This window comes from Rhodnius prolixus, unplaced genomic scaffold, assembly GCF_049639745.1.
Source record: "Rhodnius prolixus isolate KJV_2025 unplaced genomic scaffold, Rpr scaffold_2, whole genome shotgun sequence".
Lineage (NCBI taxonomy): Eukaryota > Metazoa > Arthropoda > Insecta > Hemiptera > Reduviidae > Rhodnius > Rhodnius prolixus.
Window position 1 is genome coordinate 33,485,757 of NW_027411592.1, and position 22,900 is coordinate 33,508,656.

The 22,900-nt window shown below is 31.0% G+C and overlaps 1 protein-coding gene across 3 annotated transcripts; it reads right to left on the reverse strand.

The window, feature by feature from the left end:
- Positions 1-1,003: 1,003 nt before the first annotated feature.
- Positions 1,004-22,856, reverse strand: LOC141449528 (DENN domain-containing protein 1B-like). 3 transcript variants are annotated; one of them, XM_074119072.1, is made up of 14 exons: positions 22,686-22,856; positions 21,901-22,059; positions 21,668-21,805; positions 21,364-21,502; positions 19,099-19,152; positions 18,759-19,016; positions 15,776-15,877; positions 14,199-14,426; positions 13,401-13,577; positions 8,457-8,489; positions 7,028-7,200; positions 4,916-5,084; positions 4,424-4,603; positions 1,004-2,568 (listed from the first exon to the last, which is right to left on the reverse strand). In XM_074119072.1, the coding sequence occupies exons 1-14, from the start codon at positions 22,700-22,702 to the stop codon at positions 2,317-2,319; spliced, it is 2,079 nt and encodes a 692-aa protein (XP_073975173.1). In that variant the 5' UTR covers positions 22,703-22,856; the 3' UTR covers positions 1,004-2,316. The 3 variants fall into 3 exon arrangements, with proteins under 3 accessions (XP_073975173.1, XP_073975171.1, XP_073975172.1); XM_074119070.1 differs by lacking the exon at positions 22,686-22,856 and adding an exon at positions 22,486-22,585; XM_074119071.1 differs by lacking the exons at positions 8,457-8,489; positions 22,686-22,856 and adding an exon at positions 22,486-22,587.
- Between the last annotated feature and the right edge of the window lie 44 nt (positions 22,857-22,900).

Below are 22,900 nucleotides of genomic sequence, written 5' to 3' on the forward strand. Positions count from 1 at the left end.
TGTCTAAATAATAATAGAAATTCAAAATCTAAGAAAGCTTGCGCAAATTTTTGTTCCAATAGTTACCATCAGAGTATACAATCAAAAAGGGGTGCAGTTATAATCCGTCAACAAGAAGAGTAATTTATCTAACACGGGATCTCAATCTGGCTTTCAGCGACCTTAGGGGATTCTCTGAGATCTACCAGGGATGTATGACAGTTTAGTTTGACAGTCAGGGAGGATCTAATGATCAGTCGAATAAATGATTTAATTGAAATTTGAAAAAATGTAATCATTTCTTCAGAGTGAAATCGTGATTTACTTGTCCTCTGAAAAAGATTTACTGATGATTCTCATAATTTAAGCAGAACGACAAACATCGGCGGCTGAGCCATCGTTCTGATATTTTGTGGCTTCAGTAACATTATTGCAATTCTCAAGTAACAACACAGCTGCAAGAAGTTCTAGAATGGGGTCGATTAGTATAACTTTTCTAACATCTAGCCAGAATGAACGATTCACTATTGATCTGAGGTGTGATGCCACGAATTTGTTTTTAGCTATAATTGCCTAGCACTTCTTTCATTGTTTCTTTCCGGATTATTATAGATCGGGCAATTAATAATTTAGTATCGATGATGTACAGATTGTTCATAAAAACTCATTTGTTTCAATTGCTAGTGTGATATCAATGTTGTGGAAAAGAAAATTTATTCTAGAGGAATGATCAAGGGGCTGCTAAAAAAGTTCGACGATTTCTTGTAAAACCACTTTACTTGTCCGGAAAATTGATCCCGAGGTTTGAAGGAGAAGGTCCATTCAAGTTGGTGGGGGTCCCACATTCATAACTTATGACAACTAATCATTTTTGAAGTGAATTTACCAACCAGAAATGTAAAAACTGCAGAGAAAGAAAACTTTTTTAACCAGTGAGTTTTCCTCAAGAGTTGGTTAACAAATATTAAAATAAGCTGAAATTTAAATAAAATAAATAGAAATTGCTAAAATTAACAAAATAGTGTACTATTAAAACCGCAATTTTTAATAAAGAAGAAAACATGAAACAATATCACAGATTTACTACTTTAGACAAATTTACTAATAAACACGAATTTAATTATAAAATTAGGACCTAAATTACACGCTTCAAAAATAAAGTTAATGAATTTCCGAGAACAAATAATTTAACCACCTTGACAATATATTTTTCAATTATCTAGATTATCTCAGTTTAGCTTATATAAATTCTTTAAAGAAATAATTCAAAATTATAATAAATAGTTTTCAAAAGTTTAAAGTAGTATAGGCCTCAATTATCCAAGTGCATATTACAACGAATTTGCCATCAGACATTTCATTAATTTTAAAATAATAACAACATAACAAGAGGAAACGACTATGCGTTAATATAATAACATATATTTTATAAATGTACTCTTTCTGTATACCTCCTACATACTGACAAAACTTATTTTAAACCAATAGCATGTAATAAAATACAAAAATATTATTTTTAATATTTATTATTATTAAATTCTACAATGGGTAAAGCTTAATGAGTGCACTGGATATCCCCATTCAAACATTTAAAAAATCAATAAAATTTCGCAAATAAATTCTAAATATATATTTACAAAAATAATGCGCAGTTTTTCCTTCTTTTATAACGATAATAAATTTAACAAATGTCTTAAAAGGTCAGTCTCATTATTAATGATATTTTGTGTAAAAACAATCGATATTTCAAAATCATTGTCTTTTTTTCTTTAATTTATAGCATTATTACGCAGAAGAACGAAGAAATATAAATTTTGGAAAAGAGGAAGGATATTTAACACGGATTATGTCTAAATAATCAGTTAAAACAATTAATGAATGAAATAAAATTTAATTAAATGAATGAAACTAATTACTTTTTATAACAAAAAAAAAAAAACGAAAAAGGTAACTGCAAACAAAAATCGTACCTAATTACTTATTACTTTTAATATTCTTTTGTGATAAGACTAGCTGCAAAAATAGTAATTTGCTTATACATTTACAATTATAATATATGAGAATACTGATTACATATAATTTAAGTATTTTATTTACATTCATCCCTGTATACTAATTTTTTGTGCTTCTATAATTACAAACAAATGCTGTCTTATAATATATCAATTTATAATAAATTAAAAAATTTGATAAATGCCATTTGTTCTTTCTTTCATTATAACTGTAAAAACATGTATAACCATCTGAAAAATTTAATCTTCCAAAAGCAATAGGAAGAAGTGTGACAAGTTTACAAGAGTTATTATACAAAGTAATACATCCAGCAACGATATTCCTTCAGTCAAATTTAGTCCAGTTACTTTGAGAATGTGTTGCTGAAGGTGGTGATATAGAATTAAAATCAAGACCGTACTCACGAAGTAAATCTAAATCTCTATGTGTATCTGATGCTTGTCCACTAAAATATGGATATAACGGATTTGTTAAGCTATGTCCTAAACCTTCTCCATTTTCTAACGGATCAAATTCATCACTTGGTGTAGAATCTAATCTAATCAGATCAACTGTTTCTGAACTCGAAGATTTAACCTGGAAAAAAAAATATTCAGTATTAGATTCTAAGTTACTCTTGATTACTGAAATTTTTATGTTTTATTCCTCTACAAAAATAACTGAATGAATTAATTATAAGTTTTACTATTTATTTACATATACAATGCAAGTAGTTGTATGATTAAGAACATATACAAGTGAATTTACAGAACAAAGAACGGAGCCCGAAATAGGGAGAAGTTTAAAAAAAAAAATTATTATTATTAAAAAAAACTATAAACAATATTAGACTTTAATACCAAAAAAATCTTGGTTGTCACCAATAACAACCCGTAATACATTTTCAGTATTTCACATCTTCCGAGTAAAACTATCCTAAAAGAATTCTACAAATAATGACAGCTTTACTTCCATATGTAAAACAATTGGTCATTAGATATCGATATGGTGGACTAAAAACTTGAACTTTGACATTCTCTGACTGTTTGACTAAATATAACTTCGACATTGCTTGGTATCACTGAAGCATATCATAACATCTCCATTCAGAATTAAAAGTTAGCTGAGTTCTCTTTGAAGTAGTTGCACTTAGTAAACATACAACGGATCAACTTAAAATATGATTCTTACTCCGTCGTTTTCTTTCCTAACCACTGCACAAAGAGGACCTCCACTAAACTGGAGGATCAAATTTTATTTATTCAGCAGTCTTTTATCTCTTTTTATTCTTGTAATCATACTACAGATACATACTGATCTATTTATTTATTTATTTTCGGGAAATCAAAACTTGATCCATCAGTTTGGAGATAAGAGAATTCGTCTTCAATTGCTTTTATTTTCTAGCTTTTTGGGCATAGTTCCCATATGCCAATCGTTTCGGCAAGAACTATTCCTCATCAAGTGGATGATATAATGTGGAAATAAGCCACGTGCAAGAAGAGTGGATTAATGTGAAGGATGCACGACGTTCTAATAATCCAGATGTCTCCAACGGCTGATGCCGCTGCTTTTCTGACACAGTTTTTATTAAGTTAGTGTAAATTTGGTTTATGTTGCTTGTGATTGTTCTGTAGTTATTAGATGTGGGACCTCTACGCTCTGTTTCATTTTCTTTACCAGAAAAACTGATGTTGGTGCCTATGGTTAAGAGTTAGGGCATGAAAAGAATAGGGCGATGAACTTCCGATATTCTCTCTCCTCATGAGGTTTTATTCTTTTCTCCAGGTGCTCCGACGGATACTCAGCGGAGCAATCGTTGCAGTTAAAATTGTATATTAGTTAGTTTGTTACGAACGGGCTATAAATTAGATTTTCTGTAAATGAACTTTTTTTTTTTAGATAGTGTGTGCCACAAACTTTCTTGTATCAATTTTTAAAAAAATCAATATCCAATAATTTATTTATTTTTGTTGATTCAAAAACATGCAGTTAAAATTTCCACTTCGCAACTCCAAATTTTTTTAAAGGGGAGAATGTGCCGGACTTGCAATCTAGTAATATTTACAAAACCGAGGAATATTTTAAGAAAAATCGCATTTTGTACAAATAATAAATATTTAATTATTCCAATTTTCACTGCTTAAACAAGATTAAACTAATTTAAAATGATTAAGATTTGTCGTTACCCGTAATCCATACACCGTCCGTATATATCTAACCTTGATTGGCCTGATATTTCAAAAAAATTAAAAAGGCCATAAAATGATGATTTGTTATACACTAAAATATATTTGTATAGTGAATGCATAAATATAATGTACGTATCAATATGAAATATAATTTTTTTTTCATTTACTAACCGGTTTCGCATTTAATATTGTTCGTAATATCACACCATTAAAACCGTGTAAAAATATTAAAATTGAATTTTTTTTAAAAATAATTTTACCTCAGATTTTTCTGTTTTGTGAGTGGTTACAGGCTTTTGTGATTGTTGCTGTGATTTGGTGCCCAACAGGAAAACACTATCATCACTTCCAGCAGCTCCAATATCGGTTGGAAAAACTGAGTTTTCTAATAAAGACCCATTTCCCGTCGTAAAATTGTCAAAACTCCTCACAGGCTTTATCTATGTTAAAATAATTTATATATGAAATATAGATAACAAAATGAAGAAAGACCCGTTCATAATTAACTTTTATTGATCCTCAAAAAAATTAATTAATTAACAGTAAATGTATAAATAAAATAAAAAAATCCTCACAAATAAAAGCTCGACTGTTTTACTTTATATAATTAAAAACATAAAAATGATAATAAATAAATAAAAGGATTCCACTATTATTTGTCAAACACACAAAAAAAATAATAATCATTCCGCAAACTAATACCTGGTTTACTACTTATTATAAGAAAATAACACTTAAATACTAGAACGAACCATTTTTTTCGGTGTTTGCCCTGGTGTTTCAAGTAGTGAGCACTTGTTAAACAGCACATCCTGAAGATCACCCATTAAATCCATATTTAAAGGAGAAAACTGAAGTGTAGAATTTTCTCCATGATCTGGCGAAGTTGGTGTTAAAACTGAATATGGTGCTTGACTCAAACTAAAAAATTATTAAACAAATTTTTTTTTTAGCTACTTTTAAGAAATTTCCATGATTTATAGGTTTCAGAGAGTATGGCTCAAAGTGATTAGTTACTTTTTCTAAAATTATACCGCGTTAATATCTGGGAGTATTGGTGCACAGAGCCTTTTTCAGCGTAATTTTCTCTATTTACAGAAAATTTCCAGCAATGAAATGTAAAAAGATTTCTAGGAAGAAAAAACCTAAGGGCATTAACCTGTCCCTGGCTAATTAGTAAAAGAATTAAGATGGTGGATCAAATAAAGTATTTTATAGGCATAGATAATTTTTGTTTAATTTTTATTTATTTTTTATCAAATGGGAGAATCAGTACATTGGCAAATATGAATCATTTATGTTACATTCGCAAAAAAACATGAAAAATTTGATTTTATTATTAAGATAGCAGTCAATGAAAAATATATCAAGACTTCAGGCACCAGTTCAAGAAAAGTGAAGAATAGGTAACATTTCAAAACTTCCAAGATTAATTGCAATGATCTCTATTTGAGTCAAGAGTTACACAAAATGATTGGACCAAACAAGCTTGCATAAAATAGTTGAACTTCAGAAGACGTGAAATTTCGGGTCTAGTAGTTTTGACCGAGGCTTTGCAAGTGGAAGATCCCCAGTTTGAATCCCGCGTATAGCTACTTTTTATTTGTTTATAGTAAATTGTGTGCTTCCGCCTCCGTCCACGATACCTGATTAGTGGTTGGACGTAAAGCCTGCCTGAAAAAATAGGCAATTACTTTACTTTAATATAGAAATACTTTATTTAAACTTAAATACGAGGTCTGGCTATTAAATAACGAGACTGCGCGCGCAAAAGGCGTCCTAGAGAGGTAGGGTGGGAAACGAATGCAGCGTTGGATAGCTGGAAGTGTCTACTATTCCAGGTATGAAAACACGTTTTTGTCGCTGTAGTAGTATTTTTTCTATAGAAGTTAGAAACGTACGTGTTTTTTTCTCGTGCCGAAAACAATGTGTGACGAAAAACACGAGCAAGGGATCAATGTGAAATTTCTCGTTAAATTAAAAAAAAAACCTCCGAATGAGTGTTATAAGTTGATGAAAGAGGCCTATAGTGATAATTCTCTATCTCGTGCGCGTGTTTTCCGAATGGTATAAACGGTTTTCTGAAGAGCACCGAAGATGACCAACGTCCAGGTCGACCTGTCTCTGTTTCAACTTCGCAAACAGTGACCAAAATCAATGAAATTGTGCCCGGTTCGAGTCGATGGAAGAGGTGAAGCGAAAAACGGCAGAGCTCCTAAATGCTCTTACAAAAAAAGACTTCCACCATTGCTTTGACCAATGGAAAAAACGAATGGAAGTGAGGGGAGGCGAGAGGAGGGGAGTTCATTGAAGAGAATGTAGAATAATTTTTAAATAAAACTCTTTTTCATAAGCTGTCTCGTTATTTAATAGCCAGACCTCGTAATATCAATTTTCTTATTCCCATTATTTAAGATTATTTAAAATTGAATATTTCTTGACTTTATTGTTACTCTTAAGAGATATAACTACGTTATATATTTTATATTTAACATTTACTTGTATTTTTAGTAATGAAGTGATTTACAATGAAATTAGGCAGTAATATTTTTAAAAAAATGCACAGCCAACCGTGCTGAGCTGAACAAATAGTCACCAACCTACGGTTAAAAAATTTAATAAAAATTAAGTTCTTAAGCAGACCGGACAGAAGACACGCCAACTTGAGATTAACAATTTAAAAATGTTATATTGTCAATAAGCCCTGAAAATGACCTAGTCCTAAAGTCGAAATATCGGCCAAAATAAAAAATTATGACTGAAAATGGCATGATTCATTCTCCCTTCTGGATTAATGAAACTGCCACTGAAAATAATGAACAATATTAAATAAAATAACTATTATTTCAATATTAAACAATTACCTAAGATCAGGTGCAGCACTCCTTCTCTGTTTATTGAGTACATCTTTTCTGAATGAAGTACTGGGTGCAGCCGCAGTTTGAACTCTTTGTTTCCCTTTTTCATCCCCAAGGTCTCTTAATTTTGATCGGATTCCTTTGTAGGCCTTTCCAACATCTTTACCTCTCTCTTTTACCTGCAATCATTTTTGTTTCGTTAAAACTGAAGAAAAGATTACAGCAAATACCATCTCCTCCTTGGTAACGCCTATATGTCTAATCAATAAACGGATGCTGCTTAAATGTTTTTATTTACACATTATAATACAATTAATTCAGACTCTTGCTGCAGGTAAAGAAAGAATTGTGATCAAATTTTTAATAACGTATTTTCACAAAAAAATATACGTCTGTGGTTCCCCCAGCTACCAAGAAATGGTTTTTGGAAAATGGCGTACGTTTATACCTAACTCATAATAAACAAAAAATTGGAGGAAGCTTACGGCTTTATATTTAGTTTGAGCTCTCCAAAGAGATAAGACATAACTTATTGTAGAAAATCCCTAAAACGGAAATGCCTCTTTAAATGGCTTTGTTTTATTTAACTTATTTTTGAGATTTTATCGAAAATGGTTCCAACGATTTTATATAAAGTTTGCACATGTTTACAATAGATTTACTAATCGCTGACCGGTTTTGGACTTGAAACATAGGTGAAGTCGAATACTCTACATCAAACTGTTCAATCTACCTTTGATGACGGAGGATAATAAACATGCGAGCCACGCATGACCTAGAGAAAATGTACAGCAGTCATTAAAACTCGCATCTCCGTTTTCTGAATCCATCACTACTACTGTACTGATTGCCTTTCACGTTATTATTAGAAATTTTATTAACACTTTTCGCAATGAAAAAAACAAAAAGATAGAAATAAAATTTCTAAGTCAAAAGTATGATTGAAGAAAACTGATTCTGCAGAATAGGGAGACCCGTACATTATACCCCTTCATAAAAAAATGTTTCCATACTACTTTTAAAGAGTTATTTCTTAAGATGTTACTGAATACTGAATTTGCCCCAAAATTATTTTCCAACAATGCAGGGTCATTGGAAAATACTGTTTCAAAGCAAAATCTTGGTGGGTAAAATAGATAAGATAAATAAGGTGGGCCAAAATAAATTCGTATTATTAGCAGTAAAAAAAAACCTCATCCCAAATGGATTCCACCTTTAGAATCAATACATTAAAAACCTAATTGAGTTTTTGAAGGTCAGCAAAGATTTATCTAATTGAATTTTTTTTTATTAATCTAAAAAACATTCATTGATAAATGAAGAATTAGAAGAACAAAGATCAATCAAACTCATAACTGAAATACACACTAAATGGATAGTATAAAGCCAAGCAAAGCATTCTAATAATAATTAAGTACACAAACTCTTTACTTACTGTTTTTACAGCAGATTTGACAGCAGGATTAGCCTGGAATAATGAAATAAAAAAAAAAAATGATGTATGTATCACTAAATTACACTTAAAATTGAACACAGCATAACACAAACTAAACAAATACATTTTCTTAAATTTGATTATCGATTGCAGAATGATTTATTTTGAGTGACCAGGAAAACAAATTAATATAAAGCAATTTTTTCTAATTTTAAGATTAATAAATTTGCACAACTTTTATTTATTTATTGATCAAATCAAACATTTTAATTAAACTAATACAAATTATACAATATTAAAATAATTCCTAAATACTTACTGATTCGACACCTCATATACTCTCATCAGGTGTAGATGCATTCATAAATACGATTTACTGATTTTATTACCCTTTCTATTAAATTTGAAAATAGCTCTGAAAAGAGGGTAAATCCCAAAAATCAAAAACCCTCCCTCCTATGAGCTAGGGGCTAGGCGCAGAGCCAGTATGTACATTTTTGTAAAAAAACTATCACTCTACGAAAGCTTTACAGGATTAGATGGTCAAAAGAAAACGACAAGGCCATTGTCAAATGGACTCACTCTTGCTTCATAGTTATATCGTGGTAGCACCTTAGAGTCTACATCACTCAAATGCTTCTCAATTCTCGTACAGAATATACTATAGACTTTCTGCCATAGAATAAATGGAGATGGACCGGCCGAGACACACAAGTTCATACCAACAATACAAGACAGGAAAAAATGGGATATTTTAAAATTAACTACAAACTGACAGGACATGGAATAACTAGACACTACTTGCACAGGTTTCGTATAACTGACAACAACGGCTGCCCTTGCGACAACACTACAGAACAAACTTGAACCCACTTCTGGGTTCTGACTGTCCACTTCTGGACCGGTACAGACAACATCTAATACAACACATTACAACAACAGGACACAACTGGCCCATCGAAACACCTTTACTTCTATCAAGAGACAATTTACTATCATTAGACAAATTTATACATCCAATGCCAAGAGACATTTTTTGTCTAGACTGACTGAAATTTATGATGAACACAGTATATATTATGTAATATATACCTATAAATATTATGATATGTATATACAGTGTGATCCATTTAAAACGCACCTATTGCTGATAACTTTTTAGGAAAGCGGAATTCTGAAAAAACCCACGAAGTAAACTGTTTTTTTTTTTTTGTCTAGTTTTCAAATTTTCCTTTCCCGAAGCTGTATCTTTATTTTTGGCAGTGTTATGGCCAAAAAACTGATCGGGGTTTCATAAGGACCACTGGTTTAGACAATGATTATGCAAACTAAATAAAAAAAATTGTGAAAAATGACGTTGACCCCGTTTCGATATCTCTAATATTTGTCGAGATTTTAAGAACAAAGTTACAATTTTATTTATTCGTGATTGGTTTTTAATATTAATTTTCCACCAGAAATACACGTTTTGGGGGTCCTCTGACAGCAAAAAATGTTATTTGTGACGCAATGAACAAAAATAATAACTGAAGGTTTTTGAAAAACGTAGTGTAATGTACTGGTTGTGGGTGAATGAGGATAAATTTGTTTTAACATCAAATAAAAGTAACCAATCACATCATGTTAATGTACCCTGTATGCAAGACTTCTTGACCTATGATTACGGTAAGAATATCTTGCGTTACGTTCTTTACAAAAAAAAGGTTACAACAACAACAACAAGGACAATAACAATGTCTAAAAACTCCTTTTTCGCCCATTTTTTGGAAAACATTTTTTCTCGAAATCTATTGGATCTGTGTTGATGCCAAAAATACGCTTATAAAAGATGACGTATCCTTTATTTTATTTATTTTAAATTTTTGTAATATCTTTTATAGGAAGAGAGGAAAAAATTTCCAAAGTTGTGCTTATCAACATTACGCTTTCTCGTGTAGTTTTTGACGATCAACACTTATACAACTGTCCTGGCGGACAGTTAGTTTTAATAAACACGGACATTTGAATAGGTTTTTTAAAATTTAGGTATCATATTGGTAACCATGCTTGGTGGAAGTAGCAAGCACCGAGAAACACAAAGAATACCTCTGCAGTTGGGCCATAAGACCCCAACCATCTATTCTGCAGTTCTTCACGCGAAGATGTGTAATATTTATTCGGAGATTATTCGTTGCTTTCAAGTTTACTAGTATGAATTTATACATAAATCTAGGTATACAAAAAAATAGTATCACGCTAACCCTAGTGGATGGATAGTCACTTACCTAGGAATAGTCGCTCTCAAAATAATTTAGAAAGGTTTTCTTGAGAGTTTTGCTTTTATAATATAAGAAATAAGTTCAAAAAATAATTTGAGAGCTTTCAGTTCTTTTTGCAATAGGAACGTAAGGTACGGTTTAATGATACGGTTATAAATTGAATGAATGAATTGAATTTAAGTAATCATTCTACAAATTTATAATGGAATACTTCTTTAGAGAACTATTATAAATACTTAGCCAATTTAAAAAGCTAGGAAAGAGCTAAAATGAGTGTTCGATAACGTTATTAATTGTTTTAGTTATAAAGCAGTGAACAAGTGTGATTGCTACTATAAACCTTCAACTTTACAGAACATGTTTTCATTATTCTGCTATTAAACGTGTTTTTATATATTTTTAAAAATATTTTAATCACTGACCGAAGAATCTGCTAATCTGAAGTGCCTTTTTACAAAATTCATTTTTCTTTTTTTTTTTACATTTTGCTAAAAATGTTTCCAATATTTTGTTAAAGTTTTGAATACACACGTATTCAATTTATTTAAAATTTCAACTTCAATTAGGCGGATTTCTTAGGGGGGGGGGGGCTTCAAAATCTAGAACGTCATCAAGTTCTTACTTGAACTTATTATGCGCTAAGAGATCAATTTGGTTTGGAACTTCTTTTCTGCGGGATTTTTAGTTGGGATATGGCGCATCTTTTACAACCTCTTCTTTCAACAGAATCATTTAAGAGGTGATAATTACTATGGCCTACTATCTTTGCAATCAAATTCAAATTTATAGGAAAATAAATTTGTACATAACAATCTTCTGCAATTTTTTTTTTTAAATAATAATTTGAGACTGATTTTAGTATTTATATATTATGAAGAATTATGTTTAACCTTATATTCAGTGCTGACTGTTTAGTGAAATGCCCATGCAAAAACAAAAAACAAATTCAAAATTCATTTGCAATTTAAATATGCCAATAATTTTATTGAAAGTAAGATTATGGAATATAACAAAATATTATCTAAAGAATGAACTGTTCCAACAAACTTTTTTTTTTAACATTGTGCAATGTTGCATAATAGATATCACATGCAAAAATTTAATTGTTGAACAATGGCAGTAATATTATGAGATTAAGAGACTAAGTAAAAACTTATACTACAAAACGTTATAGAAATAAATATTTCTCAAGGCATTGTTATATATCATCCAAATGATGCAACTGGTCATTTTTTTATAAAATCAATTGGAAAAAATACCTACCTGAATTTTAAAAACAACAAATGATGGACATAGTCTTATACATTCTGACCTGAGGCATGCTTTTTTTACACACAATTTATCTAAATGTGCATCATTCATTAAGGAAGTGTAATTAAAATTATTCTTATTTGATTTACACGATACATTATTGAAGGGATTTCTCAATTTATAAGCGCCTAATTTACATGTGCCTCTTCACTATTCAGACCATTCTTAGGCAAAAAATCCAAAATTATATCTATCTGATTTTGCACCAAGAAAAGTATAAAAGGATATCAAAGAAAGCACTAAACTTAGCAATATTAATAAAGTAGCTCTTGTGGTTAATAATGAGCTCTTTCCTGAAATTGATGCATTCCTATTGCTGTTCAGGATTAAGTTATCGGAACGAGAAATTACAAAAAATACATTAAAAGAACCCGCACTTATAGTATGACGGGTTCAGTCTTCCGTCCTAGGACGGGTCCTAAAGATCTAAATTGGAGTTGCAGCACTCTATCATAAAAACTGGCCCACGTATCATATTTCAGAATTGTGTCCACAACATTCAGAATTCTCTGATTAAAAAGATGCGCAAATATATGGACCAAATATAAGGAGGAAGTTAACCAACATGTGGATGCTATAAAGATTATGTAGTGCCTATAGGCCTATTGGTTAAGTACACAATCTCTACACGAGAGCATTAGGACCTCTGGGATAAATAACATTTATTTACAGTTGGCGAAGATATTTATTTGTAACAGCCGAAGGATTCTGATAAATTACATTCTAGTATAGTGAAAAAGTTGTTTAGATAAATCAGATGAAAGGGTTTGTAGTAAACCCGCAACTCATTTTGAATGTTGAGATCGTATAGATATTAAAATAAAGAGGTAAATTTCAAAATCCAAACGAAGTAGGTTAAAACATTTATTTGAAAGACAAAAGAAATTAAACAATTAAAAGGAAAGACTTTCTATTTTCTACATTTTTGTGTACTGGAAATCCACCTGATATATTGACAATTTTTGTTTTTTTCTGTTTCCTATTTAAATAAAAATGGGTTCAGAGAACTAATATTTCTCCTATCAAAAGAGATTTCAAAGTTTTTAAATAGTAAATAAATAATTGAAAATGTATTTCGTGAGTTAATCCCATTGTAAACGAAACTTTTGTTAGGATCTTCATCTCATGATTCGGATTTTCAGCTAGGATAATTTGACTAGTGACTTATTCATTGGTTTATTTCTACTTTCTGAGCACAGCTACAATTTAAAAAAACAATAATGTGAAGAGAAGATGACTAAAATGTTATTACTAAAACTTCTAGAATTTTGATTTCGATATGTTCATAGTATAATTTAGTTTAACTTTCTATTTTGATAATTACAACTACCAAACATATTCATAACATCGAACAATAAATTAAGAAAGAACTTACTCTTGTTTTTACACTTTTAAAAAACGCAGTCCCTTCCTTTTTCATTGCGTACGTCCATTCTTTGTATTGTGCTTTCAGCTTAGAACTATTTTTGTCACAATAATTCCAAGCCTCCAATTCAAATTCATCAGAAAATCCTCGACCTTCATTTAGCATTGCAAGTCTTTCGTCTATGAACTAAATCAAATAAATTTATCAATGTAATGATAAAGATAATTATTATTTTTTTTGTAAGAAAACATTAAGAAGGAAGTATATTAAACAATATTTTTAAGTATACTTTTTTTTTAACAAAACACATATACAAAACTTTAATTGATAAAATATATCTTTAGGAGGGAAGGAACCTTACCGTCCTAAAAAGATTGTAATAAACTGTCGCAAGTTGGCATTGAAATACTAATAACTGCCTTACTTGGAACCTAAATACTAAACTCAAGAGACAGGAACTAACCCGACGATACCATCTGCTCTCACGATTACAACAAAGTGTTCATCTACAACTCTGTACTTAAACACTTATGAACTTAAGGAGTAGAATTGTGTGGCTGTACCAAGCTCTCTAATATTAAACCTATTAAGAATACTCCAATCCAAAATTCTTCGCAGAATTACCAATGCTTCAGATAAAGTGGTACCAAAATAGACATAACAATAATTATAATGATATTCTTTCAATATTTCAGCTTTCTTTAATGTGCACAGAATGATAAGAGTATAAAAAATAAATTAGAGTATTATAAAATACAAATAATCTATTTAAATTAAACATAAAAATTAATAATCTGGAGAGTGTACCTGTTGGAAAATTTGTAACTCAAGAATTTTCCTGAGGAAAGGCTGCATGTTAGAAGGTCGAGATTCAACAAATGCTTCACTATTGAATGTAATTTTTTCACCTTGATTAACATTCAATGCATCTCTATAGCCACCGATCAAGTGGACAAGTGCTCTGAGGAATGCTCGGCTCACACCATCTCCAAGCAACGCAGCTCTGTTTTTTAACTGAGATTTTAACTGCTTAACCTAAGTGTTAAGGAATAATAATTATAAAATTGGTTTAAATAATTAAAACAAAAAATCCAAAGCAAAGAAATTACGTTTTAATAAAAAATCTTATTCAATTTTCGTTACTTTCTCTTACTGGGGTAGTCAGTATCTACTGCATTTAATCGAAAACAAATAAGGCAATTAACACACTAAATTCAAACGAACAACAAGAATAACTAACTTTAACCTTGGCGTCGTAGAATAAAGATTTGAAAAAATCTATTAACCTATTTTGTACTAATCCTATTGTCGCAGCAAAGAGTAGTATCACAAAAAACTGGCTGTAAAATAATAATAATAATAATAATAATAATAATAATAATAGGGAAGGGATTAGCTATGAGGTTAGCATACTGGACTCCCACGCGGAGGTACCGGGTTCGAATCCAGCAGCTGACCCTTAGATTTTCTCTTCCTAGGAGCTTCTTACAGCTATTAATGGTGATGGACAGTGTTGTCTGTAGTCAGTAACTAGAGAACACTGTCCGGAGGCTGACAGTGCACTGGAAAAAGCTCCGGGCGCTAATAACCTCAGCTGTTAATGCGCCCCCCCCCAAAAAATAATAATAATAATAACAGTAGCTACCCTAAGGAAGAGCATATAATTCGCAGACCCATTTTAATTTGTGGCGGGCGCCAAGGTTGAGGGTCAAAGAGAGGGTAGTGCTGATATTAACAATGCTAGTAGTTACAAACAAAAGTGTTTTTAATCCAGCTAATGTGTTATTTATGTATTCTCCTACATTTTGCACTAGAAGTTGAAAGTATCTGAAAACGAATTGTGATTTCTAAAAAAGGTCAAGGATTGCGGTGTTAGTGCTAGGTAGGTCTTAATATCAAAACTGTTTTTCTAAACATGTATAATTTTAATTCAAAGAAAACGTTCTATTATAACTGTGAGAAATGTATGAAAGATTATAATAATAAATATCTGCACATTCGTTACTAAAGGAAAATTCTGTTTCATTAAACATTATGTTAACAATACTAATCAACTATAAGAAATTAGAATCGTACAAAATTGGACTATTTAAAATTTAATTTAGAATTAACAAGAAATTTACAGCAAGAGAAAGTGACGTAAAAAGTTCACTCTGGCAATATCCAGAAATATCTTAGTTACTTATTTTTTCCACCAAGAAAGCAGTGGTTGTTTATTTGGGTATCATTGTTAAAAGCTATTTATATTTAATTTCTTATTTTACATAATTTATTTTTTGGTTTTGCTTTAGAACAAATTTTTCGGTATACATATGTTTTAATGAAATTATGCAATTCCAATGCGTATTTAATTGTTTAAATAGATGTCACTAGGTATTACTCACAATATCTTGGGGAAGACTTCCTAAATCATCAAAAGGAGACTCAACTGTGTTATTATCAGCGTCTAGAATAACTACGTCCCCAACATCTGCTTTTCTTACTTTCTAAAAATGAAGCACATTTTAATTTCATTTATAAAAAAAGAGGGATGCTAAATAAAGAAAACAAAGATTGAAGGTACATTTAAACAATAAATTAATTAAGAAAAAAGAAATTATAAATCAAGTAAAAAAAGTATGGAAGTTGTACTGTACAATGTGCAGGTATGCACAAACCTAATTCTCCTAATGTAACGAAATATTATTTTAGCTACGATATATTAGTTTTCACACATAAAATGTCCAATCCACATTTACATTGTTTACGACTTATTTAGTCTGTGATTATATTGTGAGAATATTTAATAATCGCAATAAATTTTGATTTCAGCTCGTTTCTATATACTATATCTAATTCTGAATTTTTTTTCAAAACTTAATCGAACGCGTCACGTGTTGGCCACAAATTGTTGTCACAGTATATATTACTTTTGAAGAAAAAAAAGAGAGTTGAGCTGTTAATTAGAGCATTGCTGACCTGAAACATTGTCAATCTAATAACTTACTGGACATATCAGTTCTTAACGTTACTTAACAAAATACATTAGTCAAAAGCTTATAAGAAGTTGAATATCTTTCAGATAACTATGCAGCTTTTTTTAAGAATTGCGCTAAACTACAAAATGAATACAATGTCGATCACTTACAGTAACTCTGAAAAATAACAGCTCTTGAAAACAAAATGGGCGGCAAAAAGTCGTTGCAAGAAAAAAGGAATTTCTTGATAAGAAAATATATATATATTTTTTTAATTTATTTTGTTATTTACAATCTGTATACTGTATACAATAAGTAAATATGAAAACTGAATATGAAACTGGTGCGGGAGGAGAGAAGCTACCCAGCGGTAGCACTCTCTACAGGAGAGAGGAGAATATCGGAGGAGAATGTGAGGAGGAGATACGAGGAAGAGAGAGGAGAGTAACAATTTAGGTCTTCAGCCTACAAGGAAGTCGCGAGGCCACTGGCGATTCAGTCGGCGAGGAGTATTAAGGATGTCAGAAGAAGTGAGAGATAGTACAAGAGGATTAGAGCTAGTCGAGAGAGTAGTATGGAATTTTTGATATTTCGTCTTAGCGAGTTGGTCTATGAAGGAAATGTTGAGGTCGTTGTGAAGAGTGAGGTTAGTCACATAGAAAGGAGCGTCAGCTATTTGTCGGAGAAGTTTTGATTGAAATGTCTGTACAATCCGTATGTTTGTAGGTTTGAGCTCTATTCCGTAAGTCCACATAGGTTTGAGGATAATGTTCTATGTTAAACGTTTAAGTTCTAAGGGCAATTTGGAGCGTCGTCCAAGTAATTTGTAAATAAGTTTCGCACGTTTTGTCATTGCTTGTCTTTTAAGTCTAGTGTGTGGGTTCCACGTGAGTCGTTTGTCTATGTAGAGCCCAAGGTAGCGCACCAGATCTGTACAAGGAAGAGGATTGCTGTTGAAGAGGACAGGTGGACAGGAGCCCCGCCGGAGAGTAAACGTGGCATGCTGGCATTTCTGTGAATTCATTTTAATTCGCCACTTCTTTGCCCAGGATTTTATTTTATGTAAATGTGTCTGTAACTTGTATGAAGCTGATGTAGGATGTGTACTTGTGGCCTGTATGGCTGTGTCGTCTGCATATGTACAGAGTAGTGTAGAGGGTTGTACAGGTATGTCTGATGTGTATACTGTGTAGAGAACGGGGCCAAGTATACTCCCCTGCGGCACTCCCGCCCCCACTGTGGAGAAAGAAGAGATTGCTGAGCCAGTGCTGACTTGAAAGAATCTATCTGAAAGATAGGAGCGCAGAATAAGGTAGTATGTTGAGGGAAGATGCTTTTTCAGTTTGAACAGTAATCCAGGATGCCAAACACGATCGAAGGCCTGGCTTATGAAGAAAATATATAAAAATGACATGTCGTAAGAAAAATAAAAACGTAATTCTGGTATAAGCACATTGTCACTGCTTCATAAGAGGCTACCTTCAAGCAGCACCAAAAACCAACAGTACAAATAGACAAATAAAATGTTAATAAGGAAAGAAAAAAAATCAAGATTTGGGCAGCAAATGATTACAAAAAAAGAAAAACAATGAGAGCTTCTGCTTTAAAAAAATACTTCAATGAAGAAATCGCTTTGAAATGGAATATGCTAATAAAAGCAAAGCTAGAAAAAAATAAGAATTTTTGAGTGTTGGCCACAAATTTGTCACAGTATTTATTACTTTTGAAGAAAAAAAAGAGAGTTGAGCTGTTAATTAGAGCATTACTGACCTGAACCATTCAAAGTAGGAAGAAGGCGTACAGTTAATTTTTATTTGAGGATAACATTATAATTTTCTTTTGCTTTGCGGTATTGGAAATAAAATTTGAACTTGGCTTTTTATTGAAAATAAAATTTTTGCCAGTTATCCACGGTAAGAGCAAATTGTTATTTACTATCTTCTTCAAATGTGTAAATGCAGATTAAACTTATTTCAAAATAAAAAAAATCTATTGCTCGATATTCAGAGACATATTATACAACCTCTTTTACATGAGAAAATTAAGGAATAAGAGCTAATATTTAAGAGAGTTTAAGAGCTTCTTCCAGACTATCCCCCTTCGAAAATAATAAAAACAACGGAACTAAAATCTGGTGTAACTATTGGCAAAATTTTACATGAATGATAATCACAATAACTATCCTTTATTATTAATTTTAAAGAATGGCGGGGGGAACACTATGAATAAAACAAATATTGAATTTAACTTAATCCCCCCCCTTTAAATCGTATGATTCAATCAAGTTTATTCTTGACATTACTGTCGCAAATTTTGGTTCTATTGCTAGCCATGGCTACTAATCTTGGAACTGCCCAAACTTCCAAAGTACTTTTTTTTCATAATAAAAATAATTAAACAATAAACGTACATCTAAAAGAGTATTTGGTACACCAATAAGATAGGGCATCGGTGCAAGAAGATAATCGACTAGATGCGTTGGAAGCACAGGAATAAATATGTGTTGCCAGTTCATAGGGTAGATAATAGCGTTGGCAGCTTGTACACAAGCACTCAGCCTGTACAGGCGTTTAGAAGTAAATACTATTCTTCTTTCATATAACATAGATGCAAATATTCTTATCATATTATCACAGTCAACGGCATTATAGTACTCCGTCAAGTTTCTCTGAAATAGAAAAGTTAAATGCATTAATAAGGGCACTTTTAAATTTATTTACAAAGCAATTCTAATGTTAATTTAAATTTACGTTTTCAGGTATACTTGGAAGCTGGAATTGTTTAGGTGCTTGACAAACGAATATCTGCAACAAAAAGTAAAGCCAATGTTTTGTAATGATGAATTATGCTTCATTCGTCCAAATAATTTTTTTAGTTGATAAATTATTATTGAACGTTTTGGCCCTAGCCACCCCTTTAAATTTTTATAATGCAAAAAATCTTTGTGCTTTTGGCTGTTTTATTTTAAAGGGTATCAAAATTGAGACATCACTTTGTTCTTCAATATATAATACATTCAACCCCTGTAAAGCTAATATGTATTGTGATTCTGGGTTCGATTTTCGGTCTTAGGCCTTGGATTTTATTTAATGGTTAATACAAGAAATTTACTGTAAAGTAAGTTTACAAGTCGCCTCCGTCCATGACCCCTAATTGGTAGTTGGACGTAAAACTGGCCTGAAAAAATAGGCATAACTTACTACATTCAACCCATTTTTGTGTCTAGTTCAATTTCTCCTTTGGAAACAGTTTTTTTTTTTTTAGTCATAATTAAACATATTAAAGTGTTAGGATAGCTAGGCTGCTGCAGCATTCAGAAAATCGTGTACTATTCATTATAGTCAGAACAATCTTGAAAATATATCTGCAAAACAGAACCACGCTTACGCTTATTCACTGCAATTTCCGTCTGTAACAACCACAACTGAAATTGCATATATTTACATTTGACTTTTCTAGAAAAGAGACCGAGAGAAAAAATACTATCATACTGCGAGGCTATATCCTATGTAGAGTTTTATAACTTTAGAAAACTCAACAGAATAAATGTGAGCAAGTACGACGTTAAAGATATTGCCGAAGGTACAAAAGTAATTACTGAAACGAAAATTACATAAATAAATAAAATATAAAAAAAATAATAAATTAAACGTAAAGCGAACGTACTCTTAAACCAATATGTATAAGCCAAATAAATAAGTACTACAGATTTTCCCATCTGTACAGGACAAGGATATTGTATTTCATATAACTATTTAACAGGCAGTACAAACATATTAAGACGGAATAAAAAACTTTCCATCTTGATTTATAGAACGACTAAATAAATATGAGAATGTTGGCGTGGCCAATTAGGAATTAATAATCCCCACTCTATCTCTTTGTTAATACAGGCGCACTTTATAATAATACGAAGTAAAATTCTTTTCAATTTTTATTCTAAACCAGTCGGTAGAATTTTTGAAACTTAATCACTGCAATCCTTTTTCAAAACACACTATTTAAAAAAAAACATTATCAAAAACCTATAATTTTGACCATCAAATCGCTATTTTGATAAACTTTTCGTGGTACGGAAACGATTATAAAACGAACTCCCCCTATATCGAAATCTAGGAAACCTGGTGGTTGGGAACGATTCTAAAGTTTCACCAAAAACCGTAGCAAAGATCGCGAAACAAACCCCATTACTACAAATTACCGAATAATCCAGGCCTCTAACCTCTCAGCAAACTTCTTATTAATTTTCTTTTGGTTATTTGCTTTTTCTATCCAAGGCATAACTAAAGTTGTGTAGCCTTTTGGTAGTGTAAATAAAGTAAATATATAAATAGAAATAATACAAACCGTTAGCGCACGAGTTAACAACACTAAGTTTCATTTATAACCATGATAAAAGCAAAGAAAAAAGATGAAAACTGGTGTAATAGAATATTATTTAAATATTAATCATTTAGCCGATAATAAAGTAAGCATCCACTCGGTGATTACTTATTTTATTAGTTTCCTATTTAATTAGATCGCTTTTAATAAATACTGCAATAGACGAAAAGGAATTTTTAAGTACTTAAACAAATATGTTTTGTATAGCTAGGTATTTTGCCCAAAAATTGTGATTAGACAGTGTATTGTGAATTGATTTACAAAAAACGATCATTCTCTTTGTTCCTGTATAAAAATTTTGTACAATAGTCGCCGGAGTGGGTATTCCAGAATCGAGAAGTAGGGATGAATGAGCTAATTTACATTTTAATATGTTGTCACAGTTTTCATTGTTATAATGCAATCATAGCACAAAATGAAACCAAGGCGGGACTTTTTTTTACCAATATCATTCAAACTAATATAAATGCACTTCACTACGTTATTAATTACAACAATTTCGCCAGAGTACCAGACAAAGTTATTATTTTTAAAAAATTGACCTTTTCTTATCGCGCATAAATAAATAAATTTTGATATTTACTGAACTTAACCGTTTTAATTATTTAATGTTTGAAAAAAAAATTGCTTACACTGTTGGTGTTATTGTTGAGAGATACTTGAACAGACATTCCTGGATCAGGAACTTTGCTTGTATAAACCTTATTAAGAAATGTGGAGAGCAAATCTGTTTGGGTATTATGTAATAGATCTGAAATATTATTTAAAAGCCTGAAAAATAAAAAGAATCCTAATTACAATAATCAATTATAATTAATAATCCTAATTTATAACAATAAATAAATGGTGTAGATAGTTGAATGGTAATGGTGCTTTCTTCTTGAGAGGAACATTGAAGTTTCAAGTATAAATATTAGAAATACATTTAAAACTTACTTGTAAAACGTTTCATGCCAAGGTAAAAAACTTAAAAGAACAACTGCAGTAGCTGATTTTGGGTCATGTCGACAAAATCCAAAAGTCCATTTCGAATCCACACTTGTTAACACAAAGGAATAATGTTGTATCACAGAACTAGAAAGTCACACAAGTTAGATCGTCGTTTAAACAAGCAGACAAATTAAGTTCAACAAGTAAACAAATAAATCAAGAGGAATATATACACTTACTTATCAAAATCACAAGGATAAGCAAATTTTGGTACAGATTTTAATATTTCTTCATCTTTGTATGCATCCGGGAATTTCTGTATAATCCATGCTTCCTTCTCGCAAGCTTGGGGTTTAACTACTTCACAGAAGCACTCGAACAAATGATATACATTTTCTCTAAAATTAAGATAAATTGTTTATTATGGCAATATAAATAAGAAAATACAAAACATTTATCATCACCTAAAATATATTTTATGCATTTAAAGTCTGAAAATTCCATGAATTACATAGTAACGGAAGAACTAAAACATTTACAACCTTACTACAGTTTTGTAAAACGCATTTAAGAATATTTAATTCATATTAAGAATTGACATAATACAAATTTCTTACACCGTAAACCTCTATAAATGTAATGACAGGAAATAACTCATACGAGGATACTCTGCATGTTTGAATTTCATCAGATCTTAGTCAACTATTGAAATCTAATCCTTTCTTGAAATTTTTAGCATTTAGAAATTTACACTATTAAATTAATGAATAAATAATAATAATGTTGACTACTGCAAAAAAAAGGTTCACATAAGGAAATATTACCGTACTCTCCTTGAACAACACCAAGCCATCAAAGTGCTTCCTATTTTTTTATATTTGCAAATTAACATCAATATTTATTATATGATTCATTAATTAAACTATGATGACAAATAACGTATACCGTTATTCAATGAGGTATACGTAATTATCAATGTGATAAAAAATTATCAGTTCTACTATTGGAAACCAATTTAACTTACCTTATACGCGATCCCATTATACTTAATCTGTACTATTCCAAAAACGATCCATTTATAAGCAAAATTTAACAATCTTAATCAGGAAAAAAAGCGTAATCTTTAACATTATCTAACAAGAGGATGGTTAAATCCTAACAGGTTTAGGTATATTGTATATGCCCATGACTCATACAGTTCTCTGCCACTTAGATAAATTTTAGAAAATTTTCTGTTGG